Raw genomic sequence first — 24,123 nt, 5'->3', positions numbered from 1 at the left:
TTATGGGCTAATATTAAACAGTAAAATAAGTGAAAACTTAGTTCTTTTTTTCTTAGCTTACTAAATAAATGGTCTTTCTTGTTCCTTAATTCTCTTCCCACAATCAATTCTGGGTTAGGATTCTAAGCTGGTTCTTCCATTTTTTTTTTCGCTTTTGCCATTAGTTTATCTTTATGTTCAGGAAAACAAAGTTTGCCAGACTTGGAAAATGTGAATGTTTCCCAGTAATCATAGAAATTCCTAGACACTGCTACTGGGCAGAGGGGCTCTTGTTTCTGGAGGGAGTGGTGGGTTGGAGCTGTGGATCTTGGCATGGTCCTGGCCAGGCTTGGGCCTTGATGGTATTTTATTGTGACTCACCAGGTGAGTAAGGCCAGGCCTGGGCCACGATGGCTCTCCACTGACATCTATGATGTAACTGAGTCTGGATCCACCAGGGATCCTTAGCCATCTGTCTTCTCGGACCCTGGATCCATATTTCAGGACTCAGCTGATACACAACAGTGGAGCTTTCAGTGCTACTGACACATTCTTAACACTTATAGTTTTTGAAGCAAAGCAAGCCACATAAAGGATGTTCTTTGCACTTATCAGGTGATTTGGGTCTGTCTGCCTGTGTGCTTGTGGTATGGTGGGAGATCTTCGGCATCTCCTCCCTCAGATCCAACTGAGGCCTGTAGCCACCAGGATGCCCAAATCACAGTATCTTATTAAAATGACCATATGTGGCCAAAACTTCCTTCTCATGGCAGCTGCCATTCCATAACTCTGCAGCATACACAGGGAACAGTGTCTGACTTCCACCGTAGGAGCTGAAATCCAAACCATGCCTCTGTTGACTTGGGCAGGGCAGTTGGTCTTCCTTGCAAGCCAAATGCCCCTGAGGTACAGTCACTTAATTGGGTGTAGCTTAACACCAAGGTGGCCTGTCTGGATTATAGACTCCAAGGCAATATTTTTTTTTATTTTTATTTTTTACTTCTTTAAAGTTCTATTATATTCTCCTACAAAAACTTCAATAAAAGCAGTAAGCTGGCCATGTTTCCTTTGTGAATAAAGCGTGCTGGGTGACCGTGCCCTGATCATAGAGGCCACACCTCATTATTCCGAGGCACATGCTGTGTGTAGGCTCCTTGGAGTCCCTTCTGTGCCTATGGTCATGTTGAGAGGAGGGAGGTACTGTTAACCCAGCTCCAGCGGTGATTATAGGAAACAATGCCCACTGAATCCGTCACAATCCTTCTGAGCCTCAAAACACCTTCTGCACAGTTTTATTTTTATGCAAAGGCCTGCTCTTTTCATTGTGTGTACAACGTGATTGCTGGTTTGACACTGCAGGCTACACTGGTTTGATGAAGGATTAAATGCCACCTGAGACATATTTATCCTAAATAAATCACACACAGTAAACTGCAGCGTGTCAGTGTCAACAGCCTGGACTGCGGCAGAAAGGTTAGCAGTACAGGCCTGAGCACAGGGAGGAATTAGCATCGCGCCGACCACAGCTACCGCCAACAGGGATGAGCACGAAGAAATATTTCCAGTGGAAAAAAACATGCCCCCTCCTTTCTCTTTTCTTTTCTCTGTCTCTCCCTCTCCCTCTCGCTATTAACATGTATGAGAAGCCTGGAGAGGGGCACCAGTTTGTAAAGGTCACCTTTACCCTGATAACAAATGGAGTTGATCCTGTCACTGTTTGCTAAGAACTGACTCGCCCTGCCATTTTTAAGAAACACAGCGAGTCATACTCGGCTAATTATGAATCCCAATTTGAACTTGAAATCTTACCATTTGTTTATTTTTGGGGGGAGGGGTGGCTGTGTAAAGGGAGGTGGTTTTAGGACCCACAGGACTCCAAGCCATGGAGACAAGGTTGGGCTCTCAGGGCAGAGGGCTCGGCTTCTCTGGGAAGCTCATACCCTCCCCCCGCCCAAATCCATTCAAAAAGGCGTTCTAAATGGTACTTCTAGTTAAACTAAAAAGGGACCATCCTCTCTTCCTTTCCCATGTCTGTTTTTCACAGTTTTTCGATATTAGCCATGAGAGAAGACATTAATGTCACCAGAACCTGCCTGTGGTCCCATGCCCACCAGGCCACACAGAGGTGCCAGTAAGGAGCAAGTACACCTGCCAGTGGGAAGACCGGGGGCGGGGGGGGGGGGTGAGAGGGAGAGGGGGAAGCTCATGTCAGACAGAGGTTGAGCTCTGGTTACTTTTCACTTTTGCCATTGGTTGACTGCTGGAGATACAACATCATCATTCTCTTTAATGCTATACTTTTATTTCAAAGAAAAAAAAGAAACAGAACAAAACAACCTGTGCATGGGGGGAGGGAATTATTTTACAATTTTGGAAAAGGGAGAAGAGCAACTGTATCCAGAAACAAACGACTGGGAGTAGTGACCACAGCTGCAGTGGACCAGAGCTGCACAGACAGTGCGGTCAGGGGGGGCTGCAGGGGGGCTTCCTGTTGGTGTAACGTCAGTCTTTCACTGACATAAATTACACATAAATCCCGCAACCGGGACACAGATATGAACGTGTTAGAAAAAACAATATATTGGTATGAACAGTATTTTCCAGAGTGTGTGTTTCATATAGAGATTTATTATATGAAATGAAGTCAAAATCAGAAGCATTGGGTTGACTTAACCAGGGTGCGTTTTAATGAAACATGAACTCCAAGGCTTTCCTTAACCGCAGGCTTTAGGAGGTTCTTTTAAGCAGAAGACAACCAGAGCTCTGAATACACCTGCCACGTCTGAAGAGAGCAAACTCACGCAGGAGATGAATGACAGGCTTCCTTTGGTCTGGGGACACATTTCAACAAAATGAACAGGGGTGGGTTACGTCAAGACAGTCATACTTGCAGCTGCAGTTTTAACCGAATATAGAATAAAATGTGTAAACGGCTACATGCTGGGTTGCCGAGCAGACAGGTCTCAAGCCACAAACACACTGTGCTTTCATGTCCACCCGTGGGGCACCGTCCTTTGAGAACGGAAGTGGGAAAACATTCGTGTGTGGGGGAGTGGGGTGGTGATACAGAAAAGAAAACTCAGATTCTCCTCGGTACAATGGATAGGACAGAGGGAAAAACCTTTTATCAACAGAACCAAACAGTGAGCAGATCTGGGGGGCAGGGCCCTGCCTCCATTTGCAGCTCTGCTGCTGGCCCCTGGCTGCAGGCTCTCATCCCTCCACTGGGGCTTCCTGGGACCGCGGGCTTTTAAGCAGCAGTGTGAACCCTGGACCAGAGTGTGCTCGGTGCTCCTTTGAGCTACACTGTCATTGTTGAGCAGGGACCACTGTGTCCACATGTGCTGCTCTTTCCACGCATGAACTGTGCCTCAGGCTTCTTGGAGTTCGTGACTCTCTCTTTGGCTCTGAATGACTGTGGCTGCCGGGGAGCCCTCTTGGGTGTAAATGACCATGCTGGTCAACTGTTCCGTCCCACTGGGGACCATGGCCCCTGCTTGCAGGATTTCCTGCGAGTCGGCTGTCTCTATCACGGTGTGGGAGTACATGGCCGTCTCATCCTGCACCCCGGGGGGCAGTTCGGTCACAATATAATGGGTCGCGCCCTCAGGAAAGTTGCCACCGGACTCGCGGACCATGGCCTGGACCAGCTCCTCGGTGACAATGATCTGTGAGATCTCCCCGTCCTGCTCTGCGTGCTGTCCCAGGGCCCCCGCCTCCTGCATGACGATCTGCGAGCCCTCCCGCGCCAGCATGTGCACCGCACCCTCCTCGTTCACGATGACCTGGGTGACGCCCTCTTTCAGCAGCTGCCCGGCCGCGGCCGAGTCACACACCGCGAACTGGAGGACGCCCTGGACCATCTTCTTGAAGGTCACCTGGGCGCGCTCCTGCGAGGCGACCACAGCAGAGGGCGGCACCACCTGGGTCAGGACCTCCATGGGCTCCAGGGCGGCGGGGCTCCCCGCCACGTCCGGGAACACGTGGACCTCGGTGGCCTCAGAGGGGGGCTCCTCCTGCCCGGGCAGCTGGACCAGCACATCTCTGTGGCCGGCCCTGCCCTTGTCCTCAGGCTCAGCCCTGCCTTCTGCCCCTCCCAGCTCACTGACCGCACACAGCAGGGCGTCCAGGGCCGAGGCCGGGTCAGGCTGGGGGATGGCGCCCTCGCTGAGGTCTAGGATCTCCTGCTTGGTCACCTGCTGTATCACTGCGCCACCCGGGCTGAGGGGCTCGGCCACGTGACCTTCCACGGAGCCCCCCACCACCACCACCTGGGTGGCTTCCCCTGCCATCTGCTCCTGCAGTGCTGGCCCCTGCGCCCCGCTGCCCACGTGCGCTCCGCCGGGGCTCGCGGCGATGACCTGCCCGTCTTCCGTGATGTGCACCACGCGGGCCACCTGGCCGGCCAGGGCCAACGTCTGCAGCGTGGCCGCGGCCGTCTCCTCCACCGAGGCATCCAGGGCGAACTCCCCGTCGTAGCCCTGGATGATGATGACCTGCTGCACCTGCTCGGGCGCCGCCGCGGCCCGCCGGCTGCTGCGCAGGGGCCTGTCTTTGACCGGGGACTCCTCCGCCAGCGCGGCCGCAGTGAACGGGCTGTCCGTCTCCACAAACGTGGCGCCTTGGCCCTTCAAGCGGCATTCGTAGGACTTGGAAACTATGCCTGTGGGAGACAGGACCAGTTAGAGGCGGCGAATGAGTGCATTCTTAAAGGTAAGACAATTCTCCCGCAGACGCTTTCGAACCTCCACAGAAACATCACTGTGAACCCTGCTCAGGAGCAGCGTCCTCCCTGGGCCAGGAGCTCAGAGGCAGCCAGCTAGGGGCCTGGTAGGCACTCCCGGCTCAATAGCGAATACAGCGGTGAAGGCGCTCCCCTTTCCACATCCTGCTGCCTGCCCTGTACCACGCTCAGCCCCATGTCTGCGTCCCAGTGCCTGGGAGGGAGTCATTTCTAAGGTGACTGTCAGCCACTGGAGGAGAGTGAAGATCAGTACAGTCAGCAGCAGTATCTTTGGACACAGAGGAAATCCTTCTTTAATGTCCAAATATTAGACAGGGTATATCTTTGTGTACTCAGCCAAAAGAATAAAAGCCCTGCATCAGCTTCTAAAACTATGCCATCAATAAACAGCTCCGGGAGGACAACACAGCAAGTGTTACTGAGCATTCGCCACGCTTCAGGCACAAACTTCAGTGAAAAGCCCCTTGCTTGTCCGGCCACAGGGGCCCGGCAGGATGGGGCTGCAGCGGGGTTCCCAGCTCTCAGGGCTGGAGACGCGGAATGCCCTCTGCTATCGGACAGAAAGCTCCAGAAGCAGAGCTGGGACAATGGGGAGAGAACAGAGGGCCAACGCCAGGCTAGGCAGGATACCAGGCCTCAGGCAGAGGCCCAGGTGAGCGCACACGTGCCTTCCCAGTGTCACCCACGATGCAGGCTGATGTCTACTAACTGGAACTATGAATGAAAACCATAATCTTTATTTTCATTAAAAAAGAGACTGACTCTTCAAAGAGTGTTCCTATTTTCTTCTTTAAACCTCAAAATTTCTATTGGTTTCCTTAATATCACCTCCTTCCTTCCTTCCTACATAAGAAAGATCTATAAGTGATCCTCACTATTTCCATATTTCAGTAGCAACTACGTTGTAGAAATATTCCACTTTACTCCTTTTAAAGTGTTTTTTTTTAAATCCTCACCCCAGGTCATCTCCCGAACCACCTCCACTGATCTTTAGAGGGAGTGTGGAAGGGGGGAAAGGAGAGAGAGAGAGACATCTACTGTATGTAGGAGAGAAACATCGACTGGTTGCTCCCTTGACTTGTTGCTCCCCCATGCTCCCCAGCTGGATCTGGGGTCAAATTCTCAACCGAGGTGACAAAATGTCCCTGAGTTTAGCAAAATGGCTACCTAGAAACTCTCATGCACTGCTGCTGGGAATGCAGTGGAAAACAGTAAGGAGCTTCCTAAAAAAATTAAAAATGGAGCTGCAGGCCAACAAGTGGATCCAGCAATTCCACTTCTGGAACTATATCTGAAGAAACTGGAAACACCAATTTGAAAGAATATATGCACTCCTGTTCATTGCAGCATTATTTACAATAGTCAAGATCGGGAAACAGCCCAAGTGCCCATCAGTAGATGAGAGGATGAAAAAAGCTGTGGTACATTTACACAATGGAATACTATCTGGCCATTAATAAAAGAACAAAACCAGGGATGACCGTGGAGAGTATTATGCTAAGTGAAATAAGTCAGTCAGAGAAAGACAAGTACCATATGATTTCACTCATATATTCAATATAAAGAACAAAATACACAAAACAAAAGCAGACTCATAGACACAAGATTGGAATGGTGACTGCCAGAAGGTGGGGGTGGGGTGGAAGACTGGGTGAAAAAGGTGATGGATTGAGAGGTACAGATTGGTAGTTGAAAAACAGCATAGGAAATACAATCAGTAATATTGTACTATCTATGTGTGGTGGCAGGTAGGAACTAGAAATATCAGGGGAAACACTGTACAGTATACGATTATCTAACCACTATATGGCACACCTGAAACAGATACAAAAGAATACTGAGTGTCCGCTGTAATTGGACAAAATAAAAACAAATAGCTCCAGAAGCTGGAGTGAGCCTCTGACTTCTCGTTTACTTTCCTAGCAGAGTGAAGACAACAAGGACCACTAAGGAGTCCCCAGCCAGCTCCCCCAGAGCTCCTCAGTCTGCCTGAGGTTAGATGAGCATCAGGAAAGCTTTGTGGGAATCAGCCCCATGCTTACGTGGACCTGCCTGTTGCTCCCTGCTGTGGGGATCCCCTCCCCCACCCTCCTGCTTGTCAGAAAAAACACACGGCCTCAGGCGGATTCCGTTCAGAAGAATCATGAGACCAGGTTAAAGCACTGGGGTCCTACAGGGAAAGGGCTGCTCACTGTAATCCTCTCAGCTTTGACCCTCCCTGCCTCTTTCTCCTCGGAGGCCAGAGGCCAGGCTGGGTGGGCGGGGCACTGCTGACCTTGGTCTGTGTGCTGTCCACTGGATCCCCAGCCAGTTGGCTCTGGGAAGCCTGCAGCTCCTTTCCCAGGATGAGACATGCTACTTACTTTCATGACACCCTGGACTTGGTCCTGCTGTTCCTGCCCATTCTGTCCTCCTTACACCCTGAACTTAATTTAATTTCAAGGTCAGTTTCAATAATCTAATTTAGAGTATGAAAAAAAAAAATATGGACAGAAAAGTAAACAGCCTTCAAATAAACCCCTTCCCAATTAGTTACAGGAGAGAGCATACTGCCTTTTCATTAGACAACAGGAGAAACTACTGTGGTTGGGACAGACGAGTATCTTGCTCTTAGTTGCCTCTGAAGGAATGCTCGCACCCAGTGCACACGGGGTCCGAGTGGTCTCCCCGCAGTCTGCACTGGACAGAGACCTTCCAGAGCAGAATTACGCAGGGCCCTTCATAGCACTAGTGATTGTGCCATCCTGAACTACTTATTGAATTTATTTGAATGAGAAGTGGGTGAGGCCCCGCTAGACCATTACGGTAAACCACATGGGTAAATACTGCTGTCAGGTAGTATGCTGAGGCTCACAATGCCAACATCTTAACCTCGCCTGCGAGCCTCGCTGTCCCAGCACAGTTCATAAACGGGAGTGCAGGTCCATCTTTTGATTCAGCAATTTAATAACTTCGCGTGTGCTGTCAGTACTGCTTTGAAAAATAGCACCTATAAAATGTAACAGCCTCAATCAGATTGAAAAAGATCCAGCCACTGAAGATTCGTCCATTCTGACCGTAATGAATTAATGTTGAGCCACGTGGAAGTTCAAGTGTCATTTAAACTAATGCGAATCTCTGCTGTGACTTTAAATTCTAACTGGATGGTGCCCGAGAATTCACTGGGTACATCGGCTTCAATTTCTGAGATCTTTCTAGTAAATAGGAACTGGAAAGCTCACCAGTGCTAACAGCTAGTGGGTGTGGCGTTTGGAAAACAGGAATGTCATCCAGGTTTGTCCTTATCTGCTCAGTCACCATGATAGCTCCAAACCCGCACCCATTTTAATGGATCTCAGATGCCCAAAATAATATCTGTTACACTTTACATTTTTCAAAGACAGTGTGTGATTTCAGGATAATAATAGCAGCTAATAGCTGGCGTGTCTGAAGCAGTCCTTTAGGGACCCATTTCCAACAAGACAGTACGTGGCTTTGTGGAGAAGGCGCAAATGAAGCTAAAATGCAGCCTAGAGCCTGTTTATAAAATACCAGCATGCTGCTCGGCTGCTTTCCTGAGAGTGGAGGTACTGCCTCCCTTCTCGTACTAAGCGCACTGAACACTTAACAGCCCCGGGAAGTGGGACGGGCCCGGGAGGGTTGAGAACCTGCTTTGGGAAGTGATTTCCGATCAGGCTCCCCTCTACCGAAGCTCATCCTACAGCTCGGTGCCTTCCTGCCAGTCCTTGTTGAGGAGCCAGTCTCCGGGGCTGACAGCACACACCCCGCCCTGCAGGTGCAGGGGTTAAGTGGCACACGCCTCCCTGAACCCTGCTCCCCTCTGCTGCCTGCTGTGCCTCTGGGACGCTGCAGACAGGGCTCAGTCCCTGACTGCTTCCTGGCTGTGTATGTGCTATTCTCTCCTCGCTGTCATCATTTTTTCCCACAGAATAAATACCTTATGCTTTTGTTAAGCTTACATTTAATTAAAATGTACAGAATTTGTGCAGTAAACTCGAATGAAACAAATAAAACAAGGGCCCCCTCTCTTGAAGGCATACGTTGTGAATGAAAAATGTCATTACAGACTAAAAAATTTTGCAGTAAACAGGGCCTACGGAGAGAAGTTTCCCCTGTAATGACATCCATAAAATACACAAATGGCACTTTTAGTACCATCCTGAATATGGCATTTTCTGTGCTCTACACACAATCTAAATGGTTTGATCATAGAGCATAATACTCCATTGGGTTTATAGAACAATCAATGTTCCATAAAATGATGTATTTATCCAATAGTAGGCTCAGCAGTTACTGGCGGGTGACATTGCAGGACACGGGCCGGCCTCCTCGGCGGCGCGCGGCTGTAAAACTTATCTAACACCCACTTCAACAACTTCATCTCATCTGCGTCAAGTAATTTGTTGAAGCCTCAGCTTGGTTTAAAAAAAACTTGTAATAAAAATTCATAGAATTTTCAGGAGAATGAAAGCCGATGACAATAGAAAGGTCACATTGTGTCTCCACTAAAGGGGTCAAAGGTGGCCAGCAGTTCTAAAACCGAAAGTAGATTTCATGCATCGCCTAGCAGATAAAGATGGCATTAAAAAGACTTGTGTGGGTGAAACGCCTCGCATGTTAGGGAAGCTGGGCAGTATCCTAGGTAAGCCGCTCTGTGGCTGTAGACTGCATTTATTTTAAATTTCTAAGCTTCTCCTTAACAGCATTCTCGTGTACACATAGCTAGGTGGCGTCTCAGACATTGTGTGTTTTAGACTGTATATTTTGGGAGGGTGTAAGCTTGAAAATGCTAGGTTGGCTCCTTGTCATAATGAAAAGCACCCTGGATGTAATACGATTAAAAATGTAATACACTGCGTATAAAAATTGGGGGCACACATGACTGTGGTTCTTGAGTCACATTTAATTTTTCTCAACTTCAATTTTAAGATGTAATTTTAGCAAGAGTGTTAAGAAAGCATACTTAATGTCTATTACAATGAAACAATATTAACAGATTATGTTAATAAATTAGAGCCATATATTAATGTCACAAAGCTTGTAAGTTTCTCAAGTGAATGCAGGAAAAATGATAAATAAAAATTCAATGAAATATAACCACCTGCAAAATTCAAAGCTGGAAGTAAATTATTCTTGCAGTAGCAGTTACTAATAGTTTAGCCAGTCAAATTGATAAGGAGAATTGCTCTATAGTGTATCCAGTTTTTGGACAATCATAATTGCCTGGTGTAGGTCAGGGCACCCCGAGGTAGGCTGCCACAGACTCCTGTGTGCACAGATGAGCGCCTTCTGTGCGAACCCTGCACAGGAGCGGGAGCCCACCCCACACAGAAGGCTCTACACACCGCGTCTGTGATCGAGACTCTGGTTACAGAAACCTCTCAGTGCTACTGAAATGAGAGTTTCACCAGCATTTTTCTTTTAAGAGAACAGGGAGTGTGTGGGAGGTGGCTGGCTGATCAATGTTTCTCTTTCACACCAATGTTTCTCTCTCTAAATTAAAAAAAAGCATCTTGGTAAATATCTGCTTTATACCACTCCCCCTGTCCCCCCAAAGGTTTACAGTAAAAGTATGTCCTGCCTTCAATTTCATGAAGGCCATTGTTTTATAAGAAGAGATCATAAAAATTATTTTTCTGTGAAAAATTAACCACAGTCCACATCATTTCTGAGAGACTATTTCAAATGTATAGGACATGCCGGGCAAGTTTTCCTAAAAACTTCCAGGAAGCCTGGGCATAAGTTTAGATAACAAGACTTTTAGTCTTTTTTCCTTAGTTAGCATTAGTACTGCATTTAGGGTTGGTGGTGTTTTAAGATAATCTTATAAGACCCCTGAAAGAAATTCTAAGGTATTTGGGGAAAAACAAAAAAACAAAACCCACAACTAAAAATAATTCTTTTCTCAAGTGGGAAATGCATGATGAGCTAGGATTGATTTAACTTTACTGTGAAGAGTCTCCATGAAGAGATATTTCCATGGGCACTGCTGAGTAATAAACAATAAAAGACAATAGTTTAACGTCAGAGTCACAAACCCTAAGAAACTGGCTTCTGCAGAGGATCCCGTTCCTGCAGGAAGCTCCACAGTGGTGGAGCCCTGCCTGCATGCACATCTCACTCCAGAGCTAGGCGTGGTCTCCCAGGGGCAGTGGTGGCTCTGGGAGGGACTCAGATCTTGTCCCTGACCACTAGGAGCGCGTGCCTCCGGTACTGGAGGGATGGAGAGGGAGGGGCTGTCAGGACCCATCACTGGGCCTTGGGCTCTGGGCACATCTGGCTGGGAAGGTCAGCCCCAGGCCACTGGGAGGGGACTGCCTTGGACGCTTCCCCTTCCTCCTCCTAAGAGCTCCACCCTTGAAGTGCATGGCCCTGGGGAACCAGCCCTCACCCTGCCTCCCTGTGTAGCGTGTGAAATGTAACACATCTGCCACACTCCTGCCTTCGGGAACCCAGGGCCTCGGGAAGTCTTCCTTCAAAAATTCCTGGTACCCTGCAGCCTAGTCCACTGACAGTCAAGGCTGACTCTGCTGGACTTAATTCAAACAGGCACTGACATTCCTTTTTGTTATGGAATCCCAAAAAAATTAGGAATCCTGATAACCTTTCCCTAAATGCCCTCTGAGAATCTTATAAAACTCCCAATATGGATAACACAATCTTAGGAGACAAGGCCTATGTTTCAAAAGTTGTACAGGTTACACACATTAAAGGAAAAACTATGCAAAAAAAAAAAAAAAAAAGGCCAACCAACCAGGTCCTAGGCACTCCTCTAAGGGGTGGACCAAACGTGTCTCATTTTGTGTTCCTGTCAACCCTGTAAAAAGATCACGTTCTTTTCTGTAGGCACGTTATGATTTCCTGTGTATTACAGCATCTTCATATCTTTCCCGAAGAAACTAGAGGAAACAGACATTTGTCTTCATTGCAGACACTTTTGCATGAAGGTAAAAAGCAAACCGCTCCTTGGTAACAGCACAGAGGCACCATTAAAATCAAATTTACAGTAAACAGACCCGCAGCTGGGGCAAAATGCGCACCGTTAGTATTTTAATTATCAGCAAAGCTTTCGGAGCTCTAACATCTGCTCACAGCCGAGGGACACAGCTGCTGCCTCCACTGAAACAATGCGGATTCTCCACATACTCAAACGGGGCGGCTGTGCGGGCACGTTCTAGTAGCTCTCCCTTCCCGTTCAGCCAGCAGGAGGATGGGAACCAGGAAGGCCTGATCTCTTCCAAAGTCTGAGGCCCAAAGACATAGGGCTCCTTGAGTCTGGGCAGTGAAACACCCCGAGATGGTGCCGAGGCCACTCGTCGCCTGGGTGCAGCCACCAGGTGCCGAGGACCTGAACCTTGTGCTCAGAGACTTCTGGGACAAGCAGGGTAAACTGAGGCCACTGAGAGCCTGCCGACTGAGTCTGTGAACGTGAGAAAGAGCAGGGGTCACCGGCCTTCCTCAAACCTTCTCAGGCTGACTCAGGGCAGCATTGGGCGTGTCCCTGATGTGCAGCTGGGCCTATACCCTCAGCCTTTGTGTACATGAAGACAGCACAAAGGAGGTGGCAGGGCCATGGTCCAGGTGGAAATCAGAATGGATTTCCATGTTAACAGTGAATGTTACAACCTTTACTTTTAACATCTTTCTACATATCAGTTAAACTCATAAGTAAAAACTGCAGCAAAACTATATACCTGGGATAATAAAGTTTAAAACTGGTTAAAAACACCAAACAGAAGACACATTATGAGGCTTGAATCATTGCGCTGAGATGAGCAGAATGAGCAAAAATGAACTTACAAATTACGAGGCTGGAATGCCAGCAATGGCCCCGTGGGCTGGTCAGACAGTGACTGTCAGCTTACCCTCCCGATGCCGGGCAGGTTTTCTAATGGGAAGTCATGAAGATGCAGCACCTGGGGCGGGACACAGAGAGGACTGCAAGGGTGCTTGTGTGTCTAGAGTGATGCATGCCATGGTCAAGTCCTCGAGCAAAAGCCCATGGTGTGCACTGAAAACAGGTATGTGTTTAGCAAGGTGGCATTACAGTTGGGGGACAGGGCTGTGTCGGGAAACTTGGAACCCATCTCTCTAGTTATTCGTTCCCTAAGGAGTCACTGCTTAGAAACAATGGATGCTGCTCAGCCCCCGAGCACATGACCACTGCACCAGGGTGTCACTGCACCAGGGTGTCACTCCACGAGGGGCACACACAAGTGCCCAGGTGATACACAATCTACCAGGACCTCCTGAAGATGTTTTGCAGGGACCAGTGATGTGCATATGGAATCAAGCTCAGAGTTCCCATGAGTGTGGGGACATGATACAAGTGACACAGTGTTCCTATGGACACACAACCAGTGATACACATGGAGTCACCTGCAACAAAGCTCAGGGAAGAATGTAGGGTGTGTGCTGGTGGCTCCTCTTGCCTGGGAATGTCCCAGGCCACATACACAAAGCTACAGGCCCAGAGCTAGCTTCCAGGGCCAAGGGCAGAGAAGGCAGGCTCCCCTAGCTGCTATGATGGGAGCTGGGTCCTTCCCTCCTCACCTGTTCCTGTGATCAACAGGTGCCTCATCTTGATACTTGAGGGGATAGAGCCAGTCAGTAGTCAGTGCATGACTCCTAGACAATAGTGCCTTCCCTGATCCCCCTCCCTCCACCCATCCCTGCCACCTCCAATCCTCCCAGGTCAGTTCTGTAAATCTGGGACAGCAGGCTGGTTGAACTGCAAGTGAGAGAGGGTGTTCTCTATGCTCAGGATTCACCAGGCCCTCCCATCAGAAGCCTCTGCAGGGCCCGCCTCTGGGCTAGACTAGTGCCTTGCAGCTGGAACAAAGTCTGCGACCCAAACTGAGCGACCCCTGTTAATTCTTTAGCAGCTGTTCAAGTTTTTAAGGAGTAGGGCATTTAAGGAATTAAAACCTCCAAGGTTCAGAGTTTATAGAAGTTTCCATCTGTATCAGCAATTCACTCCCCCTGGAGCCTCGACTCAGATCTCCCCATTGTGTGGCTCGGGTGTAATTCCCAAGTCTCACTGGGGCTTGTCACCATGGGAAGTAAGAGCACGGGTAGACAGCCCTGAGGAGGAGTCCGCAGAGGCAGAGGAAGGCAGGGACCTACCTCACTCAGTACCAGGCTTAGTAGGAGAAATACCTAGTGAGGTCAGCGGCGTGGCTACTAGCATAATGGCTGGTTCTCCCAGGTGGTTTGTGCCCGATGCCATAGGTGAGAGGCTGCCGAGTGGGAAGCTGAGCTATTTGACATCAAGAGACTTCCTCTAGCTCCACCTCGCTGATCTGTGCCCAGCCCTTCACACAATTTATTTGGCCCACACGTAGCTTGGACACACTGAAGGACAGAGGAAAGGCCCATCGGGGAGGAAAACACCAAATCCTAAAGAGGTTTTTTAGCTCAAACATTCGCAGGAAATGTGTACCTGGAGAGAAAGCTGTCCTGCCCCCCCCCCCCCCCCCCCAAATTCAACACTCTGAAAAGGAACTATAAAGGAAGGAGGCAGGTAGCATAGAGACTGCACAGCCATTCAGAGGGCTGAGCCAAAGGCAGTCTGTTCTGCCTGTACCAGACCCTGACTTGGCTGGTGGGGTTGGGTTGGCTGGTGGGGTTGGGTCTGCACCGTGCTGACAGCCACGGTCTGGCAGTGGACTGGCTCAACTTTCTGTTGGATTATGATTTTAACTTTAAGAAACAGACTATCCTATATAATAGAGATGTAATATGCAAATGGTTGTTACGCCTTGATGTGTAAGGACCAACCACGTAACAACAGGATCAGCAGGAAGGTGGGGCAGTGAGCTACAAGCAGGCACGGAGCGCTACAGGAGGGGGCAGGGCAGCAAGCTATGAGGGGGGAGGGGGGAAAAGCAGGCAAAGAGCTACAGGAGGGTGGCAGGGAGCTACTGGTTACAAGCAGGTGGCAGAGAGCTACAGGAGGGGGCAGGGAAGCAAGCTATGAGGGCGGGCAGAGGGCGGGGGGGGGGGGGAGATACTGGCACACGTATTCATGCGCAGGTCTACTAGTTAAACTAAGACAGATGGAAGGTGAAGCAGTGGTGGCTAGAGTAGGCGGGGGGACCCTCAGCTACTGGGCCCTGCTGGTCTTTGTGAGAAGGCACAGGGTTTGAAACCAGGGTTACATGTCTCTCAGGTTCCCCTCCTGGGGGAGTATGTGACTCCCATGACAGTGCTGACTGTTGCAGGGACAGGCGAGCGACATGCCTCCCACCACTGCTTACGCTATGGAGGCACCCCCTATTGACTGTGTCACTGTGGTCCCTGTGAACTTTCCCAGTGGGAGGGTGCAGGCAATGCCTGCCTGTGGGACATGAATGACAAACATTTTCTTAAGTATCTGACATACCTCCACCTCCACAACATAGCAGCTGACTGTCTTACCTAGATTTGGAAATTAATGGGCTGACTATAGCACTGCAGCTTGAATGGACTTACAGTTACCGTATTTGGCCCCATGTGATTTCATGTAAGAATTACTTCGGTTCATCTGAATGGAAACTCAGAAACATTTAAACTGGCCGGTTCATCGCATACAAAAATACTGTGTGTTCGGATGGAAAATGCCCATGCAGGAAGATAATGAAAGCTGACATGGTTTAATGAAATAACAGGGCGTACTTCTGAGGCTCACACGAGTGTCCACGGGCTCCTTCTGGCGAAAAGCGTGCTCCCCTGTCCCACCCTGTCCTGCAGGATCTGCAGCCCATCACAAAGCCCTGTGGTCTGCTACCATGAAACCTCAAGAAATTACTCAAGATTCTCGACACCCAAGTCCCCATGTTTTAAAAAGAGCAGAGTGCAGGGTGACAAGTATTATAGCCGAGAATAAACAGTGTGGCACAGAGAGGCGCGATCAATGGAAGCCCAGACTCCGTATTCACGAAGCAGCCGTGTGAATAGCACTGCAGAGAACAAAAGACAGTGACGATAAAATTGGGGCTTTTGTTTCATAAGCTGGCACAGATGGGCCTGGCATGCTTCATGTTTCATTTTCATGAAAATTCAGCCACATTTCAGGGCAACATCTCCACTGTTTGCAGGCAAAGGGGCACACGCAGGAGGCCGATGACGTGCCAACTGTTTTGCTGAGTGCCCCGACTTGAGCCAGAAAAAGGAATTAAACACGCTCTGGGGTGAGTGCTTAGAATCTCATGTAAACAACGTAAAGGGAATGGTTCAGTTATTAACAGGCATGTTAATTAAAACGAGTGGCTGTTAATTTCTACTTAGACATCAAGCTCTAATATAAAACTTTCGGTTGAGATGACCATAGCTAGGTATCACACACTTGTAAGTGCATACACACACAGTACTTTTTTCTAATCAAGCTGGAAAAACTGTCACTCCTCATTCAGACACACAGTGCTGCCCTCTAATCCTTCACTGAATGGCAATGTCCTAGAGGGAGGGTCTTTGCCACCATGGCATCTGCACCAACGTGCTTACACTGAGTGCTGAGTGCGATGGTGACCAAGGCAAGTTGCGATGGTGACCAAGGCAAGTACCCAGGGAATCTGGATGGACAAACATCATCAGTCTTGGCCCCAAACAGTAGGTACATAGTGCCCTTTTAAATAGCACCACGTGTAACAATCAATGATAGCTTTTTCCCATAGACTAGTCAAATATCACACGGCTTTAGTCACATCTGGAATGCTTAAGTAATTTATTTACAATGCAATAATGCAATACAACTAATATATTTCACACCACCTATCTTAAACAGAACACTGAAAATCTCATTGTTACTAACAATTTTTCAATCCTTAGACAAGGGCCATGTAAATGGTATTAGCACAGATCTGGTTCCCGATCAGGAGTATGACAGGTTGCTCCGAATACAGGCAGAATAAGAAATGATGAAATAATGCAGCAAACACTGAATGACGAAAACCTAACTCAGCCTAAACACGTTAAGGCGACATGGTCCATGAACAGTATGGAACCTTCTGGTGGCTTTTTGAAGTCAAAGCTGGAACTATCAAGGCATCTAGCTCTAAGGGCCTGTTCTCTTATAAAAACCACCTTTCATGACGCTATACATAAGTAAGCAAGTTAACACTGCTTCTGCTAAAAGGGAAGACATTCTCCCCAACACCAGGACACAATTCTGAAAACAGACCTAATACTGGCTGTGTAATTAAGAAAAGTTTCCCTCAAGCCCTCAAGTTACCAGGACAAGGCCCACCGTCTTACTGCTGGGACGTCTGCAGTTGTGGACAAGCTTCTGCTGTCATGGCTGCACGTTTCTCAGACCTTTCACAGCAGCGTATAGCAGACGCCAGAGAGTAAAGGTGACCAACTTGCTCACAACTGCCAGCAGCTCCGAATGTCCCCATGTCAACTTAGCAATTAAAAACACTGTGACTGATGACAAAACTGGCTGGCTCCACAACAATACTTTCACGTCCTGATATCTATCTATTATTTAGACAGTTGGAGGCTGGGTCTGACATCAGACGCAAGGCGCTGTACTTCGCCATTAAGTATTTCTTCCCAGTAGCTCAGGTAAGGCTGATTTCTGAGGGCAGTTTATTAAATGTGACCAGGATAGCATGTTTTAGCTGCCTTACAAGTGAACTCAGTGCCTGGCTGCTTTGAAAAAATGCTGCGAGTGCAAAAGAGAGCCCTGCAGTCAGTGCCAGGAGCCACGGTTCTCCAGAGAATCTGACTCAGCACTCAGGGCGGACCACAGACACCAGGGCAGGTCCAGAAACCACCCCTGAAGGCGGGGTCGGGGCAGGAAGCAGACAAGAGGAAGCTGGCTTGGCCAAGCTGGATCTGGGAGTGGAAGTAAAATCTGAGAATCACGTCCCAGTTCTGGGGAGCTGCCATGTAGTGATGCATCTTCTGTGCAGCTCCAGGGTATCAGAGGTAGGTTTTAACTCACCAGGAGGAAGGCTGTTCTAAAAATGAGAGCAATGCACCCATGAATACACACTATGAAAAGGTGCTCAACACCCTCAGTCACTAGAAAAAGGCAAGTTAAAACCATGAGAAGACATCAAAATGGCTGACGTCAAAAAGGCAAATGACATCAGTGTTGTTGAGGATGTGGAGCAACTGCAACTCTCCTGCATTGTTGGTGGGAAATCAAAACAGCGCTGTGGACCCAGTCTGGCTGTCTCTTACACATGACCCACCCCAGTACCCCGCTCCTAAGGAAATGAGAACATTCTCCACACAGACCTGTACCCAATGGCAGCTGTGTTCACAACCACCACCGCTGGGAAAGAGCCAAATGCCCACCGTGGAGGCGGGAGAACCACGTGCCGGTCTGTGCCGGTGAGGAGCACGCTCAGTGATGAGAGAACAGTGGCTGCTGGGTGCAAGCAGGTCTGCGGAGTGAGGGAAGGCGACATACTGCTCAGTTCCTTTCATGTGACACCCTGGAAGAGACAACGCTTCAGGCAGGGCCAAGAACTGGGTGCTGGGTGAAGAGATTTATTACAAAGGGACACGAGGAGACTCTGGGGTGACAGAATATTCTGTAACTAGATTGTGGTGATGCCACATGACTGAGCACATTTGAAAAAACTCATCCCACTGCATACCTAAAAGGAATTATGTTTATTCTGTGTAAATTGAACTCAATTTTAAAAGCAAGTGCATGGCTATACAAACACTGAGTTCATCGTCAGGAAAGTTCTTGACCAGCACCTAGATGATTTCCTGTCATAAGTGTGTGGGGCGAGAGTGAGAGGGACCAAATGAGCTGTTATATGGACAAGAAGTGAGGAGATCCACAGCCATCCCAAAGGTCATTCATGTCTCGTTTAGAACATGCATTTGACAGTCACAAACATGGAAAGGTTTTCTGCCAGTGATGCTATCTCTTCCTTACTAATGTTTTCAGGTGGACTCCGAGACTCAGGAGCTGCAGATGAAAACCTACACTTAGTTTCCAGTGAGCTCTACATGCCTGGACAATTTATTTACTTGCTCTCAGCTTCAGTGTCTTTGTTTTTAGAAGGGGACAATGACCATGGGAGCGTGTCTTGAGTTTTAGGAGCAGTACGTGTTCCACCCAGAGGAACGCACTTCATGCAGGATCAACCCCCTGCTCCCGACTCCCTCCAGAGCCATTCACATCTGAGCCACAATCTCCTAAGAAATACCCTCCTCCATGAGTATGGCCAGGGCTGTGGCACACACCATGGCGGTTTCCAAAGCTGCTTTTCCCAGCTACAGTGGTGTTGAGAAGGCTCTGTATCAGAAAGTGTAAAAATTACTGAATTCACAGTTAATCAGTGTAGGAGGCGTCAGTGTGGGTTAATTTCAATGGTGTGTGTTTGGGGAGAAGAGCTCCACAGCAGCTTTGTGTTCCGATGGGCAGAGAGGGTCTACTGACTGACTATTAAATGCACTAACTCAGCTACAAGTATCAACGCACTTAAAATATTTAATGATTTGATTATCTTTGGTTGAAACCAAGTATAGACCACTCTTGACCCTGCAACTAAGATGATATGTAAAACTATTCTGTGAACTCAGACAATTGGACAAGAAATGGAGAATATAGAGGCACACAGAGATACCAACCCATTGACAAGGTAGAAAGGAAGAACATTTTGCCCCACTGTGAATCATAGGGAACCAACTCAGAGCTGTTCAGTTTAAACCAGGTTTTGTTTTTATGTGATTGCTCCCTACGAATACCTAGTGTCCAGGATCCAATACTCTTTTCTCACTCCCATCCCAACTTCAGACACAAAGAGAGGGAAAGAGGGCGGAGTCACGGAGCCTACTTCAGGGCCTCCTCTGGCTAGAAAGGGCATGCCTCCTGCCATCGCAGCTGCTCCACCCCATTCACCTGAGCACCTCAGGAGCAGAACACAGGGTGGGCTCTGGGAAACAGAGGCTGACGGATGACATGCTGTGAGGAATGGGCTGCTATTTACAGGAAGTTGAAGGCCAAACATTCCCACTGAAAGAACCAGGGAGGGGAGGCCAACCAACACCGAGTGATTGTGCCTCCAGGTCACAGCCAGCCAAATTTAACTGTGTGCAACCCCTCTGCCAGGGCTGGCACACAATAGGTTCGACTTATGAGAAAACTGAGACTTAACCAAATAACTTCCCTGGGGAAATGCATGACTATGATTTTGAAACTTTAATCTGCATCAACTCAAAACACCATCAATGCTTGAAATCAATTGTTGAGAAACACTGCATAATGATTGCAGAGAGAGAAAGAGAGGGGGTGGGGGAGGGAAGAGAGAGAGAGAGAGAGAGAGAGAGAGAGAGAGAGAGAGAGAGAGAGAGAGAGAGAGAGAGAGAGGGAGAGAGAGAAGGGGGAAAACCCTTGGCAGCTCTGTTTGGAAATTGGTTAACAGATAATGTGCAAAACTCAAAACTTCCAAGTATTCATAAAATATAAAAAATTTTAAACAAATGATTTGACAGCTGCAAATGCAGGCTAACACCTAGCTGGATTACCGAAACAGTGTGGATAATTACTTTTTCCAGCGGTGGGGCCCGTGCACCAGGTCCTGTCTGAATCCCCTGCAGCACAGTCGGCGTGCGGAACACAGAGCCCTGTCACGTCACCCAAGGCCTCCTTATCACCGCACATCAGGGAGAGTGACGAGGCGTCCTGTGACTCCAGCAGTCTTCCTTTGAAGGAGCCACACATTAATTACTGCACTAATTATGGTTTTTGAATAGCTAACTGAAGCCAGCAGCCTATGGGAGGTGCAGGCATAAACCTAAGGCTGAGAAAACACCAGTTACTGAGTCATCATCAATGTAGTGACACGTGGAGCAGGTTTAAAAGGAGTGGAAGCAGGAGATTTTAAAAGACAAGCGTCTTCAATAATTAGGGCTTCGTAAAGCAAAAAGAAACATTATTTCTTAATGGCAAGTGCATCTAAACTGTGATCTAAAGATCTGAAGGTAAGCCTGCTTAATTCACAGCTTCTTCTTTTGTTATTGGGAAAACATAATTGTTCCAAATAATTAGCACTGGAGTACATCACCAGCTGACAACAAAATTATAGAAATCTTCATATTCGGTTCCCTCTCGCTGGCTATTAGGAGCCGTTTCTGATCATAACCCATTAGCTGAAGTGCTGCGAGTTCCTGATTGCCACCCAGTCACCTCAGATATCTGCCTCAGTTAACAGCCCCACTTACTCGTGTCTCCTTGACAGTGAAATGCTCAGGATTGTTACAGCTGCCACACAGAACGGCGTTCCACGTGTGCACTTAGAGATTAGGTGATACAATCACTGAAACCTGGCTCTTAAATACACTTTTAACTCGAAACCCCACATGCAAACCCGAAATGACACTTCTCAGTTTTAACTGTGGGGCCACAGTCTCTTAGAAACCAGAGGGCCCTGTTTCTTATCCTGCGATGTCCATGTTAATTTTGTGCCTTGTATTTCTTCCTTTTACACAACATTCCTTCCTTTTACACTCTGTCTCTTTAATTATTAAGTACTCTTTAACACTTACCTGACAGGTACAACGTTTCAAATTTGTTATTAGTGAAAACAAATTCCCCATTTGTGAACAATGTCAGTGTCTTCTCAGCTTGTTCCCCATCATGGGTAAACTGGCTCAGGGGCAGCCACTCCTCTGCCTGGTACCCAGCCGGCTGCCAGGGCAGCTTACTGATAATGCACCACGTGGCCAATGAAAACGTGCTAGAATAATGCCGTAATCTTGTAATCAGTAATGCTGTTTTGAAGTTACTTTGGAAATTCTTCCGTGCTAACAGCTTAGCTGATAAACCCACAAAGCTTTATGTTTTATCCCATGAGGGACAACTTTGATTACTCTAGTAATTAATGATGTTGGGAAGTAATATGGATTTTCTGTTAAGATTTGAGTTTGAAGTTAATTAGTCTTCACGTTATGATTTGCTGATTAATTATGGATATTTAGTTATAAAGAGATGTTAATTATTAATCTCAAAAAATCACTTAGTGTAATTAACTAAAACTCTGACATCAGTTAAAATTCCCATTGAGGATAACTCCTAGGATTATCATTTATCAAGAAGAGCATGGAGCATGTGCCCTATGAAGGGACCTGTCCCTGCTCCCAAGAAAGGCTAGGGAGCCACCCTGCCACTGAGGGTACCCGCCCGAGTGCCAGCTGGGAAGCTGAGTGTGCCAAGGTACAAAGCTCAATCTCTCATGGAGAATCCTCACGTGTGGCAAACCTCATTTCAGGGCGAAGTGAGACAAAAGGAGCCCCAGTCTGAGCACCAACGTGGAGGCCTGACAGGCGCTGGCTTGGCCTCTGAGCATACTGTGCTCTTGAGATCATCGGGCTTCATTAGCTCTGGGACTCGGACACGAACTTCAGTGCTGCACGGATCTTTATTTTCAGTGGCGGCAGCTTTTGCAACTATCAGGACGATGCCGCAGCACAGCGCTAATTAGTGCTCTAATCCACAGAACTCCAAGTCACCTTTGTGCAAAAATACTCTTCTTTCCTCCTCCTTCCCCTAATCTGTCAGCAACACACTCTCTGATACCCAGAAGGGGAGAGGGTGTGATTAAGAAAAGGGTTAAACCAGAAAGCATCATCGGCACATCACTGTCCTGGAATTTCCCTGAAACAGAGACTCTGAACAGGAATCTGTTTACATTATCTCTGGATCATCTTGACAATATTTATTCTCTATTTACCTAAATGAGGCAATATGATGATATTTATTGCTCAGAATGGCTAAATATAGACTTTTCTTGAGCACTCAGTCCCGTGGTGGGAGGTTTAGCTCTAATCTCCATCTTCAAGCTGACAGGCAGGAGAATTCCTAATGAACGCCTCCTTTCATCTGGATGTCTGTGTGTATCTGACAGTATAAATATTTAGCAATATCGGAGTCAGCTTGTGATTCTACCCAGATGGACTGATTGACGCCTTGGCTCGACACTGCCAAAGACAACCCATGCAGTTATATAAGCAATTTCCCTCTTACTTCCTCAGAAGCAATTAGGTGGCCAAAGGCAGCAAGCCCAAAATAGTAGGAATACCTCTGGTATCAGCTGACAAGTCTGAGGGGTAAATAAAATATGGTACTTAAATTATTACCACTTTACTTTCATGAATCATGGGATTAAAGCTTTCACTTCTAAAGTACATATAAATTGCAGGGTTTCTTATGTCTGTAATTTGCAAGAATCTAAGTTAAAATACCAGCTAATCAGTCAGCTCACATTCACCTTGGGGAAAGCACCCTTTCTTGTCATTTTTGTAAATTGCATGCCTAAGCACCAATGTTATTTTGAGAAGAAAAGTCGTGCGTTGTCAATAACATACATTGCAGTCTAGTTAAAACAACATTTGTTAAGATTTAATCGCAAATGTAATCCTCTTTTAAAGTTTAGACAGAATGCTCTGAGAAATTCAAGGGACAGATAATAAATCATTTTCCTCATCGTGGGTGTGAACAGGTAGATCTGATTCATTCAGGTATTGTCCTTCTGACAACAAATGGGATCAGTTCTCCCCTGTGAAACAATAAGAGCTCACACTAAGAAGGAACTAGGTGACACCACCCCCCCCCACAGCACAGATTTTATTTTCTGTCTACATTGTTTTCTTCTACGTAAATCACGATGGAAATGAAATAAAGGAATTACAGTATTTTTCTCATCACCACTGCAGTCAGGTGCTAAGGTTGATAAGCTCCCGTTAAAGTCTGAATGGGGTTTGGAGCCTCATCCTCACCTCTGCATTGGGGAGCCTCTGTGTCACCTCAGTTTGCATAGTGTAAGATGCCTATCATGGCTATGTAGGGACTTGCACGTATGCTTCTGCTTTGGGAGAAAAATGCTCCATGTTATTTTTGGCACCAGCAATGCTGTGGCTTCCCCCACGCCTCCCCCACTCCTGCCCCCTCTGCTTTCTTTGTTTTCTATTGACTCATCCCAATCTTTGTATAACCCATGCAATCACCCAGCAGAAAGGGCAGGCGAGACATTATTCTTCTTGACACTAATACCTACAGATCCTATTCTGTTGATACCTCTCCCTATCACAAAATATCTCAGCGAGCAGAACCCTCAGAAGTCAGGGACTGGCATCTGTAATGTATTCCAGAGGCGAGCAGGAGGCGATGCCCACTGGAGCCGGATACACACAAGGTTTCCCTGGGAGGAGCTGTCCAGCTCTGACGTGCAGCAGCTTTGGGCACGTCAGTCATACCTTCTTGTGCATGGCAGTTTTTTATTTCTAAAAAATTACTGCATGCCTCTGGCTGCCAGAGGAAAATAAATGTCTAAGGTATTCTATTTGTTGGATGTGATTAGTAATGCACTGGTTACTGATCAGATATAGAGGGCCAGGGTCTGAGGTGCAATCTATTGGTATCTATTCCATTGGCCATATTGTACTTCAATCAA

The 24,123-nt window shown here is 47.6% G+C and overlaps 1 protein-coding gene across 1 annotated transcript in view; it reads right to left on the bottom strand.

Moving 5' to 3' along the window:
• Window positions 1-2,259: 2,259 nt before the first annotated feature.
• ZNF407 (zinc finger protein 407) overlaps window positions 2,260-24,123 on the bottom strand; it is a 361,659-nt gene continuing 339,795 nt past the window's right edge. Inside the window, exon 9 of the mRNA XM_084887160.1 lies at window positions 2,260-4,642. Within this exon, the coding sequence (XP_084743286.1) occupies window positions 3,351-4,642 (1,292 nt within the window). The 3' untranslated portion in view covers window positions 2,260-3,350. The remainder of the gene's footprint in view (window positions 4,643-24,123) is intronic.

The sequence above is a fragment of the Pipistrellus hanaki genome, assembly GCF_964339955.1.
Source record: "Pipistrellus hanaki genome assembly, chromosome: 6".
Lineage (NCBI taxonomy): Eukaryota > Metazoa > Chordata > Mammalia > Chiroptera > Vespertilionidae > Pipistrellus > Pipistrellus hanaki.
Note: the sequence above shows the minus strand (reverse complement) of the source record. Positions and strands in the feature narration are given on the sequence as shown.